Source organism: Boleophthalmus pectinirostris, unplaced genomic scaffold (genome assembly GCF_026225935.1).
Source record: "Boleophthalmus pectinirostris isolate CB_2022bp ecotype Guang Dong unplaced genomic scaffold, ASM2622593v1 HiC_scaffold_21, whole genome shotgun sequence".
NCBI classification, from domain to species: domain Eukaryota; kingdom Metazoa; phylum Chordata; class Actinopteri; order Gobiiformes; family Gobiidae; genus Boleophthalmus; species Boleophthalmus pectinirostris.
Window position 1 is genome coordinate 33006764 of NW_026571175.1, and position 15366 is coordinate 33022129.

General features: G+C 42.7%; 1 protein-coding gene across 7 annotated transcripts in view; it reads left to right on the forward strand.

The window, feature by feature from the left end:
• The window catches only part of si:ch211-152p11.4 (regulator of G-protein signaling 3), a 79840-nt gene that overhangs the window by 17721 nt on the left and 46753 nt on the right, over positions 1-15366 (forward strand). For all 7 annotated transcript variants that reach the window (XR_008632692.1, XR_008632694.1, XR_008632693.1 and 4 more), the window contains 2 exons: positions 4476-4525; positions 9524-9657. Coding sequence is in view for 3 of the 7 variants with exons in the window: in XM_055157020.1 (XP_055012995.1) it covers positions 4476-4525; positions 9524-9657 (184 nt within the window). In the remaining 4 variants the exon portion in view is untranslated. The remainder of the gene's footprint in view (positions 1-4475; positions 4526-9523; positions 9658-15366) is intronic.

Sequence of the window (15366 nt, forward strand, 5' to 3'; positions counted from 1 at the left end):
CTCATCGAAAACAGACCTGCAGTTGTGTTTTGTTTCAATCACACATGTTTGAGTTGTTTTATTTATTTTAGTGCTGTCAAAAATATAGCGTTATTAACAAGTTAACACAAAACTATTTTAACGGTGTTAATTTCTTTATCGCAAACTAGTTTTTTCATAAGCTGTGGCCACTGCTGTAACATTTGAAAAACTACAGGATCTGGCTGTAAACAGGAAGCAAAACAATTTGTACGAAACTGAGAAGTTCTGTCAGGTGCGTTGATGTTATTTATACGAGGAAAACAAGAAATAAACTCCGCTCCTGACCTTCAATAAGGACTATGACAGAGACAAAAGTTTTACAGACTCTCTTCCGGCTGTTTTCACTGCTCCGAGCTGTTGTTATATCCATAAATTCACAGAGGACTCACATATCACAGCGGGAATCATATTGGTCTCACTATTTAATAGATATTTCTGCCGCTGGACTTATTTTCTCCGCTAAAGCGTTAACTCTGCTGCCTCATGTAAACAAACAACGGCACGTGATGCTGTCATCGTCCTAACTACAGCAGCGTTGGGACACACACGGTCACAAACAGAGTTGCAATTAGAAAAATAAATACATTAAATTTCCACAAAGCTTTTCCACTTTTCTATGTTGATAAGAGCATTAAACTAAAATTTGTGATTCATTTGCGATTAATTGCGAGCTAACTATGACATTCATTAAATTAACCGCAATTAAATATTTTAATTGATTGACAGCACTAATTTATTTATTTATTTATTTCTCATGCTATTATTTTGTTGGCCTCAATTTAAACAACAGCAATAAATGACAATCAACATAAATCCATATTCCAACCACGTCTTTGCTGCATGAACAAAAGCAACAGGGAGAAGACTAATCAAAACTTTTCAAATCAAAACAAAACATTTCTTTAATAATCAGTCTACTAATTGACTAATAATGCATCCTGCAAAGCTCAAAATGCTCTGTTCCACCTTGTGATGTCACGAAGTGATAGTTTTCAAGTTAGAAGCTCCTTTTGCTTTTATTTCAACAGAGATCGGCAATTCCAGGGCTGAAATCATCCAAATAATTCTAGTGAAGGAGCATGGAGTTAAAAACACAGTGGAGCACCTTCTGTTTTACCACATGACATCACAAGGTGGAACAGTGTTTTCAGTTTGAGAGAGGAACTCAGACTAAATTTGCAGGATTTCTGTGTTTTAAACATGTGCGAATGAAACAAAACACAACTCCAGGTCTGTTTGCGATGAGGAAACATTATAACAACGATGTGAAAATGTCGTAAAATGAGCCTTTTAAAACAATCCCGATTTTGTCGCTGTAATCCAACAAGGACCAGAGACCCTTGAGCGGAGAAACCCAATTACATCCTTTACAATACGTGACACCTTGTTGCGAATAGCCGCTCTGTTGTTAAATGAGTCTCTGTGGGGTCGTTGTATTCACACTCATGCTCCAATCCAATCACAAGTGCATCATGGGCACTGCTATTACCAGCGGCCTTGAGAGCGAGCGCACATTAGGATGCGAGGACATGGCCGCCTCCCGTTGTCACACACGACGCTCTATTGTGCACGTGCAGCGAGTGGCGGGAGGTCTTCTGTTCATCGGCCCGGGAGATTAGAAAAAAATAATCAATAAAGGTGAATATAAGAGTAATGCTGGTGCTGTTGAGGGCCGTGATATTTTTACGTTATGAAATGTTCTCCGCAGTAATGTCACCAAACTAAAATGTCAAACACTTTCGATTCTAAGGAAGAAACTCAATAGACGATCAATATCAATCAAACTGAGCACGGACCACAGAATTATAATAAAATCTGAACCCAAGATGGTGTCGTATTGTGGAGAAATGTTATGTTATAGACCTGGAGTTGTGTTTTGTTTCATTCACACATGTTTAACGCACAAACCCTGCAGATTTAGGCTGATTTCTTCTCTCAAAAAGTAAAATGCTCCACTGTTCCACCTTTTGTTGTCATGCGCCGCTGTGTTTTTAAACTTCGTACAGCTTCTCTACAATCATTTGGGTAATTTCAGCTCTGGAATCGCCAATCTTTACTGAGCTGAAGGTAAAACGTAGCTGTTAAGTTGAAAACTAAAAACTCTTCACGACGTCACAAGGTGGAACAGAGCATTTTGAGCTTTGGAGATGCGCATGGACTAATAATAAAGGTACCGTATTTTCCGGACTATAGGGCGCGCTCTTAAGCCTCCAACCTCGTCAAAAAACGACTGTGCGCCCCACAATCCAGAGCGTCCTATACACGAGTCCACTCAGGTTTCCCAGCACGACTTCAGTAAACTACAAACACACACGGAGCAGACAGCGACCGCGCGGCGAAAAACACCCACAGACACACTCATCACTCCACGCCGACGAGGAACGGAACGGAGGAACGAACCTGAAAAAGCGAGTGCAATGTGCCGCTTCTAGACACGACTGAACAACTGAGTCACTGCGAACACGCCGACAATCCGTTGGTCCCAGACAGCACCTCCCTACACGCCACAACTGAACAAAGCCCAGAGTCACCGTGAACGCCACAAACAAACAAAACCACTCACCCATCACACTGTTGTGTTTCCTTTAAAGTCCGGTGCAGTTTATTTGTGAAAAAAGTTCAAAAATAGACCATTTAATGACAGTGCGCCTTATAATCCAGAGAACCTAATAGTGCGGAAAATACGCTATAAACAAACGTGTGTGAATGAAACAAAACACAACTCCAGGTCTGTTTTTGAGGAGGTGACAGTATTATAACATGGCTTAAAGCTCAAAAGAGTCAGTTTTGTGAAATTGTGTGATGTCTGTAATGTGCACGGTGTGGAGCTTTTGGACCAATCAGAGCGAGAGCTGCTAGAGCAGAGCGAGCCCAGGCTCAGAGCGGGTCAAGGATAAGTCTTACAAAGATAAGTTTTAGGTGCTTTGAGGATTTAAACATTTTTAAATATTTATGTTGTGAAAATAGAAAAGAATCCCTATGAAATCCGACCTCTGTGAAAGCTGTGGATGCCCTGCCAGCTGAACATGAGCAGATTGAATTCACAAAAAATGCTTTGCGCTCTATGGGAGAATTCTTCCTGGGCCCAAGCTCCTGGGAACAGCTCTAATGTTCCCTCATTTCATTCAAGATTTTTCTCAAAATGAAACTTTAAGTCAAGTCATTTTCACATTCAAAAGGGATGATTCAGAGTCATTTCAAGTTAGGATCCTCTGCACCATGACCTCTACATTACATCTGTAGTCAACTGCTGCTGGAGAATAGGTGGGATGTTATTGACAACCAAATTGGGATAAAATCTGATGCAAATTGATGATAAAGGAAATGTGAGAACATAGGGCCTAATGTTAGAAAGAAAGAAAAAAAAAAAAGAGAGAGGAAGAGAAATGAGGAAACATAGACATGCTCCCGGAGCTGCAATACCTGGAACGGCCACTAGTCTGTATCAAAATGGGACGAGGGGAAGAGCTTATCCAGTTTTTATTACAGATCCATGGTGCGGGCTCAGAGTGGTGCTTGACTAAATCTTACATTGCTAAGTTTTAGGCGCTTTGACAATTTAAAATTTGTAAAAATACAGAAGAATCCAGACAAAACCCAACCTTTGTGAAAGGTTTGAATACACATAAATAAAATTGCACTCTCTGGGAAACTTCTTTCTGGGCCGAAGCTCCCGGGAGCTGCAGAACTTGGAACCACCACTAGTTAATCTTGCACTGGACAGCAGGAGAATGTCTTATTCATTATTCATACTTTAACCCTCACAGTGTCCACACAATGTCATACTCACTCAAAAGTGTCTTCTCATTATATGGTATCTTAATTGTGACATAGTTCAAATGCAAAACATAATGTAATTTAGGCCCAGATTCAAGGTTTTATTGTCATAGAAAACAACAACTTTTTCGTTTAGAGCCTCAAACTGCATAGATCTGATGTAAAAGACAATACCAAAGGTGCACTACTGTAAAGAGCTTGTGATTAAAATCCACATTAGTGTGACATTTGTGTGTTGCATTATCGCTGACATTGAACAATCCACGAATTACAAACTTACTGAAACTCTTGCACAATATTTCCGGTTTGTTACACCAAACCTAAGAGAGGACAACGTTCACTAGGAACTAAATAGAAAGTTAAGTTTATGATTCTTGTTCTTGGTCAGTACTCCACATACAAATACGCTTTTCATGAGAATATTCAGAGTAATTACTTTTTAAAATCAAAGAAATACTTGGTGGTGCTTGATTACTCAAATTGGGCTTCAAACTGCACAGAATTAGTGAAAAAAATATAAAATGGTGAAACAATATGGAGCTGTTTTCAATTTTACAGTATAGTTTAAATGCAACTCAACAAAAAAGTACTGTACGTGTGTGTCTGTGTCTCTTTGTGTATCTGTGTGTGTGTGTGTGTGTGAGCGCCCCGGGCTAACTCCTCTGTTTCTCTTTCAGAGTCCTCACTCCTCACACTCAAACCTCTTCAACCCCGAGCACAAGGAAAGGTCAGTGTGCTGTTTATCTCCTCTCAGTCCACGTTTGGCACCACAGATCGACTCTCCGCCTGCTCCTCCGTCCAGAATAACAAACACAGGCTCCAGCGCGTTTCCAAAGAACTCAGCGTTAATTACACTCATTTGTGAAGTAGGTTATAATGTTTCCTCTTCACAAACAGACCTGGAGTTGTTTTGTTTAACACACAAACCCTCAGGTTAACGCTGAGTACTTCTCTCAAACTCTGAGTCATTTTCTTTAGAATCATCTGGATAATTTCAGCTCTGAAATTGCCAATCTCTGCTGAACGAAAGGTTAAGCAGCTGTTAACATGAAAACGACTGCTTCATGACGTGACAAGGTGGAACATTTTGAACTTTGGAGATGTAGACGGACTAATAATGCAGGATTACTCAACTCAAACATTAATGAAACAAAACACAACTCCAGGTCTTAGAAAAGAAATTTACCCTTACAGGAAAATGAAAAAATGTGTAAAGTACAAATCCAAGGCACTCCGACTGCAAAATTCTTCATCAGGGCAAAGTAGTAAAAACAAGACAATAAATGTGTGTCAATAAATACAATCAACTGATTGTATTTGGGTTGAAATACAATCAATTGATTGTATTTATTGACCGTCTTGCTGGTCGAAAAGCGTTGGCGTCCCTTCATGTAATAAAGGACTTTTCATATATTCAGTCGGAGTGCCTCAGGTTTGTACCTTACCAATTTTTACATTTTCTGTCCTAAGACCACTGTTTTAACCCTCGTAGACCTGTACTCTTATTTTTTACTCTTTTAAGACCCAGTGAAGCGCTCTACCTCTCTTGCTTCATCTAACAACTCCAGGTCTGTTTTTGACGAGGCAACAACATTATAACATGACTTAAAATTCACAAGAGTTAATTTTGTGCAATATATAAGAGAATTTCATATCAATTTTTCCCATAGCCATTGTAAAAAAAGAATATTACGCTTTAGGGATGGGCTTTTTAGTCGACTAATCAATAACTGATGATTAAGAATTTCGTCGCTCACGTTCATTTTTAATCGACAAACTGAATGTGTGTTGCTGTGTGTCGCGTGAGGAGACGAGGCTGCGTCTGACACAAACACTGGAGTTGTGACTCACAGTCCCACGTTTGGGCTCTGGCTCCTAATTAATTAATTAATCAATTAAAATGTCCCGTTAATGTTAATTTTCTTAAATCGATTGTCCATTCCTAGTAACAACATTATAACATGACTTAAAGGTTGCATGGAGGATTTTTTTTTTGTTTCAAATTGTCAGTGATAGATTATAGAGATGCAGTCGCCTTGTAATTATGATGACCAAAAAAAAGAGTGTAATAAAAATTCATCAACTCGGACGTGGTGGGGCTAAACATTTGCCAATAGATAACGACACTGCCTCGTTATCTGTGAGCTGACAGGCTGTCAATCAAACTCCCTACGTTTCTAGTGTAACTGACTTGCCTGCGCTGCCGTACGTGGTTTACGTACGTCTGTCACGCAGTCCACAGACGCACAGACGCTGTTTACTCCACCAACGCAACAGTTCTTAGCGGCTTTTTTTTACCTATATCTTCCTCGCAGTTCGCACAAAGTTTGTTGCAATGGCGACAAGAATCCAGGAGCAGTTCGCCGCAAAAGAAAGTCAGTTTTTGAGGTCGCTGAAAGAAGAAGACAAGGGGAAAAGCAGCGAAGCCAAACTAAGGTGATTCTTGAAGATTCATTCCAGCGATGGCGCGACTGAAGCAGACGCAGGGTCTAAAGACTGACGCACTGGTCCACAAATTACTCCTGGACAGGAAACTTCTGCTTATTATGAAAACGTACTTTATTTCCAAGAGCGAGACAAACGTTTTTCAGGACACGAAAGCGATATCCTGTGTCTGAAAACGTAATTTTCAAGGCAAAGAAAGAGTCCGCTTGCTGCTGCGTGTTGTAGCTAGTTCATTCGCACTGAATCTCCGCGCAACCTTCTCTGCACCCCTTTCCTGCTCCTCTCCCCGCTGCCCGATCCGCTCTTCCCCCTGCTCCTCACTTCTCCGGGCACGGAATCTCCGCGCACCGCTCCCCTCTCCTCTCTCCCTCTCCCTGCTCCCTGCTCCTCACTTCTCGTCCGCGAACGAAATGTCCGCACACCCCTCCCCCCGCTCCTCACTTCTCCGTCTTGCCTAACCAACACTGTAGTTAGTTGTTTACAAGTCATGTGCAGCACTGGCTGTAAACAAACCTGTTTCTGGCGTAAGGAGGAGGCGGGAGGAGGCGTTTCTACGTAGGAGCTGTAGGGGAGGGGGTGGTTTCACGCATGCGCAACATTTGAAAAAGGACAAACAGTCGCTGGATTTCTCGTTCCTTGGAAAATCCTCTATACAACCTTTAAAGCTCATGAGTCAGTTTTGTGTAATATATGACCTTTTAAGAGAATTTCCCATAAATCTTTCCCATAGTCACTGAAAAAAAAAACAGTATTAGGAGTTTAAAGGCACGATGGAGACTGTCATTTATTTGCATTTATTAGTCAGCGGGGAAAATGAGTGGAGTATTTGTTTATTCAGTCTGGAAGTGGGCTGTCACTGTGGAGCTCCGTTAAAACTGTAGTGAGATTAAATAGAAACTATTTCAGACGGGACAGGACTAGAACCACTTAAAAAAATGTCTGGTTGAGGGTCCGTCAAATGCTTTTCTCCGTGGAGATGTTATTGCTATTGCTGATTATAAGTGATTCAATTGATTTCTTAATTTCTGTCTGTTTTTGTGTATATGGTTTGCTCAAAGTTGGACCATTAACTCAAATTAAATGTGCTAAAATATAAATCTCAGGCATTTCAGCAGGTCTCAAACCAGAAAGAAAAGTACTTTTTACTTTTCTGTGTGGAGTAGAAAGTACAGATACCTGCTTTCAAATGTAGTGAAGTAAAAGTAAAAAGTATCCACTGTAAAATGTACTTCAAAAAGCACAGACAACAAAGGAGAACCACGAGAACACTAAAGGGGAAAAACGAGAAAATATTTTAGCGGAAGTACCTTTTGTTTAGACGGTGACGGCGTTTTTGGGGTTTAAAAACGCAAAAATCTGAAAAGCACCCTCCAGAGTGGAAAAGTTGAATGTGCTCCACCATAGTGTTTCTGTCTGACTAACATCTGCTAGTGTTTCAGTCTAAAAAACTCTGGTCAGATCTGCTCAGATTACGTACACGTTTACATCACATACATACAGTACACAGAAACAAGCATAATTTCCATGCGTCCGACCTTCAAGCTGCTCTGGCTGCTCTAATAAACTTACAGGAGGCTCAGAATCTGCAGAGACACTAGATACGCACAGACACACACAGATGAGAAGAAGGAAGATTCTATGCATGTGCGTGGATGTAACAGTGTTGTGTGGTCGTGTATCACAGCAATACAATCGAATTCCACACATTTTTGCGTCACTCATTGCACGCAGATTTCCTCCTGAAAATGTTCGTCTAAACCACAGGTGTCAAACATAAGGCCCAGGGGCCAGATCCGGCCCCCCAAGACCTTTAATGTGGCCCTTGGGTGATTTTCTACTAAAATATTTAAATTATATTTTCTATTAAAATATTGTTAATTTTCTGTGGTGTTTATCACAGCAGCGTCTCCAGTGTCTCTGTACGTGGCCCCTCCCACCAGAGCAGCACAAATGAAGACTTGTCTCTTTCCAAACGCTCTTAAAGGACGATCGTTTTGACTGTTGACCGTGACACCCTCATCAGAAAAATTTCCAAAATGAGAAAAGTGGAGCCGAGTGCAGGATTTTACAAGAAAAATTGACTTATTCCTATTTACATACAAGTTCATGTTAAAACATTTTGTTGAAATTGAATTTTTCTTAAAGTTTCAGATTGTTCATAATATTATAATATTATAATAAGAAAGAGTTCATCAATTAAAAAAGATTTCTGTAATAGATTTGTGTTTCTCTGCACAAATATTTGAACTTATTGTTATTTTGGGGGTTTATATGTCATGAGTTTTCTGATCCGGCCCCTTTGGGATCAAAGTAGGTTGGAAACGGCCCCCGGACCAAAATGAGTTTGACACCCCTGGTCTAAACGCAGAATAATAGTGAAAGAAGCGACGCCACTTTTGCATCTTCTGTTCAGACCGTTGTCATGTAACATTTTGTCTCAGCTCATCCAAGCTGCTTCTTCCGTCCTGGTCAGACGCTGGTGAACACTTCCTTATTTCTGCCTGAAGGGAGGAGCTAACTACACTGAAACTACTCTGAAACTAACACACCTACTTGTTTACAGTTTCTGTTGTTAGCGCGGCCTATTGAACTGCACTGAGTGTGGGGTCTTATTAGCAGAATCACTCAGGGCCATAATGAGTGTTTTCAAACCTCTGGCCTTGACCTGGCTGCCCTGTTGTTTTCTTTGTTTAGATTTAGGTTTGAGGATGGACTTGTAAATAGGAGACAGATATTGTCTGAGGCCTCAGTTTTTGATTAAAGAAGGATTCTCTTAATAAAAATAGCTTCTTTAAATCTCCTTCTTTTTTTCTGTGGCTCAGCTCTCTATCTCACTGTCCTCAAAGTGGCCCGAGGCTTTTAAGTGGAGATGCACAGCAGACTGAGGTCCTGTGTTGCTCTCTCGTCTGTGTTGGTTCATCCTCTTGTGAAGTGGCTGTTTTGTTTCTTCAGTGTAGCGTTCACTGCAGTCTTCACTACGCTGAGTGGAGTAGACCACATTGCTTTGTCACTTGGTGTTTTGTCCTTCGGGTGGACCAGTTTCTGTCTTAAAGTGACCAGAACTGAAGAAGCAGCTTCGACGACCTGCGAAACGTATACAACCAAAATAAATGTTTGTCCAGTTGACACTTTGAGTTTCTGCTTTACCATGGATTCTACCTGCGCGACTGAGGGACTTTACATAAATACAGACACCTAAGAACTGTACATAAGAATTGTACTTGTACTTGTGATGATGAGAAGCTGTTTAATAACCCGTTTGTTCCTCGTGTTTCCTCAGCGTGGCGGAGAGAAGGTCCCGGCTGCTCTTCATGCGTCAGTGGAGTCAGGTGGGACACAACAGGAAGGGAAAGATCAGCAGAGAGGAGCTGGATCGCTGGTCCCAGTCGCTCACCTCCCTGCTCTCCAGCCCCAGTAAGTCCCGAAACTCTACGCTCCGATTAGATTACGAAGATTTATACAGGACAACGGGAATAAGTGAGTTCGCTGGAGATTTGTTTAGTAAAAAGGACGATTAAGATCATGAGTCACAAGTTTAATCTGTTTTTATATAAATACATTTTTTCCTACTTTGTCTGCGTAAAGTGTTTTTACAGGAACTCCCCGTACTGGTGTGGTCTAGTGAGAGGACTAGACCAGGACTAGACCAGGACTAGACCAGGACTAGACCAGGACTAGACCAGGACTAGACCAGGACTAGAGCAGGACTCAACTCAAGGGCTAAACTTGGACTAGACCAGGACTAAACCAAGACTAAACATGGACTGAGCCAGGATTAGACCCGGACTAGACCAGGACTGGACCAGGCTTAAACTAAGACTAAACCAGGACTCAACCAGGTTTAGACCAGGACTAGACCAGAATTTAACCAGGATTTAACCAGGACTAAACCAGAACTGAACCAGGACTAAACTAGGACTAGACCAGGACTAGATCCAGGACTAGATCAGGACTAGGTCAGGACTAGGCCAGGACTAGGCCAGGACTAGGCCAAGATTTACCCAAGACTAAACCAGAACTGAACCAAAACTAAACCAGGACTCGACCAGGACTAAATTTGGACTGAACCAGGACTGAACCAGGACTAGACCAGGACTAGACCAGGACTAGACCAGGACTAGACCAGGACTAAACTTGGTCTGAACCAGGTTTAGAATAGGACTCAACTTGGACTCAACTTGGACTCAACTTGGACTCAACTTGGACCAACTTGGACTCAACCAGGACTCAACCATGACTCAGCGAGGACTAGACCAGGACTAAACTTGGACAGAACTAGGACTAAATCAGGATTAGATCAGGGTTAGACCAGGACTAGACCACGATTAAACTTGAACTGAACCAGGACTAGACCGGGACTAGACCGGGACTAGACCGGGACTAGACCGGGACTAGACCGGGACTAGACCGGGACTAGACTAGACTTGACTAGATCAGGGTTAGACCAGGACTAGACCAGGACTTGAACTGAACCGGGACTAGACCGGACTAGACCGGGGCTAGACCGGGACTAGACCGGGACTAGACCGGGACTAGACCGGGACTAGACCGGGACTAGACGGGGACAGCAGGAAGGAGAAAAGAGTGAGCTGAAGATTTGTTTATAATCACTCTTTCCTGGTGCTTTTTTCTGCATAAATAGTTGTGTTTGCATGAACTCCCACGCCGCTGTGAACGAGTGCAGTTTGGGTCAGATTCACAGACCAACGTCATCATTTTTGAGCTTTTCCACGCCTCTTTTTGGGTGATCATCAGGACAGGTCTTTAGAATTTGTTTAGTCGACTGCAGTTTTAGACACACTTTAGGAAAATCGGACAACGGGCCAAGTCCAGTTTAAACCGATTCTTCAAAATGCACGTAAACGCAGGACTGAGGTCAGGGGTGAGATGAGAAATAATTCCCACAAGACTCTGCTCTGTGACCGTCAAAACTATGAACTTTGAGGAGAGACTCAGAGCTGCAGCAGAGCCAAAGAAATTTCTCTGTGTGCAGAAAAATCTCAAGTCATCTGTAGATAAAGTGCTCATTTATAATGCCGGAAAAGTTGTGGTAAAGCCTTTTTAAGAACCGTGGTGCTTTAATACATTGTGCGGTTCAGTTCACAACTTACAATTCTCGTAAATATTTTATTGAATAGTTTATGCTGTTTATTGTAGCGCTGCTTCCTGTTGTCCAATTTGATTTTGCGAGATCTTGTCACACGAGGTCTTGTAACATTCCTGCTTGATGTGTGTTGGTTCGAATCTCCCAATAAAAATGAAAAAAAACAAGACAAACATTAAATATAGAAGCAGACTAGGAGAGGCTTTCAGCTACGCGAGGATAAGAAACATAGTGCCTCCGCTCAATTTAATTTCTCTCCAGCGATTAGGTCAGGAATCGGAATACGCTAAACTGTTCGCAAAAACTCCGGAAGTGTGAGTTCGGGCACCAGCCAGTCAGCGAAGAGACAGACATTCTGTGCTATCAGCCATTCTCGAGATCGAGGATTTAAAGCCGGAACAAAGAGAATGTTTGGTGAATTTCGTCAAGGGGAAACACGTTATTGTCCTTCTTCTTATGGGATTTGGGAAAAGTAGTGACGGGCAAATGAGTCGGAGCTCCGGAGCACGTCTCGTTCTTTCTGAAACAAATTGCTCCGGAGCGCCGCCTCGGAGCTCGACTCGCAGCGGCCGCTCACGTGACCAAAGTGTCGGAAGTGTGGGTCCCTCCCCCGACTGCTTCGCTCTGCGTGTCGATCGCTTCAGTGTATCGAAGCATTTCATTGGCTCAGTGAATGTTCCGCTCTGCGATTGGTTCAGAGTGTTCAGAGTGTTCAGCGCACTTCCGTGGTTTGACGAGCATTAAACTGCTACAGTATAAAAGATGCACCAATATTTCTTAAAAATGTTGGGTAGTGAGGAGTATTGTGTGACGTTAGTGGTGATTTTGGCGACTTTTGGCATTTGTTTCATTTTCGATGGCGTCTACAAGTGGAAAAAAGCGATCCATGGTTTGGGATCACGTTGATCTAATTTCACCTAACAAGGTAACACCTATTTTCTTATTTACAGCTGCTGTTTATGTTGCTCTTTACATATTATTTTAAATCGTCATTATTGTTGTTGTTGTTAGGTACGGTGTCGCTCTGCACACAATTTTTTATTGTCTTATTGTTAAATTTGTCCACTAGAGGTCAGTGTTTCTCCGAGGCCTCAGACACGTCGAAACCATTTGAGACAATATCGCGACTGAGGTGTCAATGCTTCACGAGGCTCCGTTCGCCCACCACTAGGGAAAAACTTAATATGCCAGTTAGTCCCGTTAGCGGCGCATTACATACGTCACAACCAAATAGCAGCGATTGGTTAAATTTAAAAAAGTACCCACCTACCGTCGAGCGAACGAATCCTAATGTTGTGAGGTCAGACGGTTTCCATGAAGTGAAACCGGCTGATGAATCAGGCTATAAGAAACAGCCAGGAAAATAAAAATAATAGAGAGATGTTTGGATGCACCGACTTCTCTAGAGTTTTTTTTTTCTTTGTTTCTTGGCATTTGGGAGATTTGAACCAGTAGATAACGAGGTAGTATAGGGTGACCAGGTTTTCAAAATAAAAAACTGGGACATCTGCGGTTTGGTTTGGTAATAATACAATTGTGAAACGAGTGTGTAATTAAGGAAAATTGTTCCTCATTCCGCACAAATGTGAACCAGTATAGTCACATTTTCTTTTTAAGCAGCTAAAACAATTGACAATTTATGCTTCTCTTTCCTGTTGGCAGGGATCAGATCAGAACAAAGACACCAGGGACATTTCTTGTATAAAACTGGGACAATTTACTGGTTTTGGATAAATCTGCTGGGACAGGGGACTCAAAATTGGCACTGTCCCGGGAAATAGGGACGTCTGGTCACCCTAAGGTCGCCTCGTTATCTTTTAGCTAATGTGTGTCTGGCCCCAACATGTCCAGAGTTGATTGATTTTCATCATGAAACAAAAATAAATTCTCCATACAACATTTAACGCCAACACACACCAGTTATCCCAACAACACTGTCTGTCTCCGCTCTCTCGATCCCCCGTCTCCAGAGTCAGAGTACTTGACCGGCCTCGAGACCCTTTTTTTGAGGTCTTGGTCTTGTCTCAGATTCAACCGTGTTTGGACTCAGTCTTGTTTTGGTCTTAAAGGCGCTTGCACTCGGTCTTAAAGGCGCGTGCACTCGGTCTCGTCTCGGTCTTAAAGGCGCTTGCACTCGGTCTTAAAGGCGCGTGCACTCGGTCTTAAAGGCGCTTGCACTCGGTCTCGTCTCGGTCTTAAAGGCGCTTGCACTCGGTCTTAAAGGCGCTTGCACTCGGTCTCGTCTCGGTCTTAAAGGCGCTCGCACTCGGTCTTAAAGGCGCTTGCACTCGGTCTCGTCTCGGTCTTAAAGGCGCGTGCACTCGGTCTCGTCTCGGTCTTAAAGGCGCTTGCACTCGGTCTCGTCTCGGTCTTAAAGGCGCTTGCACTCGGTCTCGTCTTAAAGGCGCTTGCACTCGGTCTCGAAAGGCGCTCACTCGGTCTCGTCTCGGTCTCGGTCTAAAGGCGCGTGCAAAGGCGCTCGGTCTCGGTCTCGGTCTTAAAGGCGCTTGCACTCGGTCTCGTCTCGGTCTTAAAGGCGCTTGCACTCGGTCTCGTCTCGGTCTTAAAGGCGCTTGCACTCGGTCTTAAAGGCGCTTGCACTCGGTCTTAAAGGCGCTTGCACTCGGTCTTAAAGGCGCTTGCACTCGGTCTCGTCTTAAAGGCGCTCGCTCGTCTCGCTTACTCACTCGGTCTCGTCTCGGTCTTAAAGGCGCTCGCACTCGGTCTCGTCTCGGTCTTAAAGGCGCTCGCGTCTCGCTCGGTCTCGTCTCGGTCTTAAAAGCGCTTGCACTCAGTCTTAAAAGCGCTTGCACTCAGTCTTGTCTCGATCTCAAGGTCTGACACTTGATGAGTGATAAAATGGAGATAGATTTATGAAAAATATTGATATACATGTGCCAAAATAACTGTAAAATACAAATAAATTACATTTAGAAAATTACAAAGATGGTCTCGATTTGGCCTCGATGGGTCATGGTCTCTGTCTTGTCTTGTCTCGGTCTTTAAAAGTCTTGGTCTTGTCTCAGTCTCAGGTTTTCAGTCTTGGTCTTGTTTCAGTCTCGGCCTTTAAAAGTCTTGGTCTTGTTTCAGTCTCGGCCTTTAAAAGTCTTGGTCTTGTCTCAGTCTCAGGTTTTCAGTCTTGGTCTTGTTTCAGTCTCAGCCTTTAAAAGTCTTGGTCTTGTCTCAGTCTCTGGTTTTAAAAATCTTGATCTTGTCTCGGTTTCAGGTTTCAAAAATCTTTGCCTTGTCTCGGTCTTTAAAAGTGTCTTGGTCTTGTCTCAGTCTCGGCCTTTAAAAGTCTCGGTCTTGTCTCTGCCTTTAAAAGTCTCGGTCTTGTCTTGGCCTTTAAAAGTCTCGGTCTTGTCTCGGTCTTTAAAAGTCTTGAACTTGTCTCAGTCTCAGGTTTTAAAAGTCTTGGTTTGTCTCGGTCTCAGGTTTTAAAAGTCTTGGTCTTGTCTCAGTCTCGGCCTTTAAAAGTCTTGAGCTTGTCTCAGTCTCAGGTTTTAAAAGTCTTTGTTTTGTCTCAGTCTTGGCCTTTAAAAATCTTAAACTTGTCTCAGTCTCGGCCTTTAAAAATCTTAAACTTGTCTCAGTCTCAGGTTTTAAAAGTCTCGGTCTTGTCTCAGTCTCAGGTTTTAAAGATATCGACTCGGGCTGACCACCTGAGACCGAGCCCTCGTCCTGAACCTCACATCGTCCGTCGTCCATAAATATCGTTATTGTTTTTCGTCGTCGTGTCGTGGTCGTTGCTAGTGAAGTTGTTTTAGATAAACAGATGCAGACGAGCACACGCTGTTTCATTGTTCTGGTCTGTTACATTACAGAGAAAGTAAAACCTACCAGAGCTTTAATGTGTTTATCTGTGCAGCGGAGAGGAAGTAACTTGAGTAGTAATAAAGTAGGGCAATTACAGCCGCAAACGATTAGGGTTAATGCCAAATTAGAATACGGTAAAAGTGGCCTGACGGGTTTTGGGGGAAAGTTTAGTTTTTGCCCTTGGATTTGAGTGATCGTGGTGA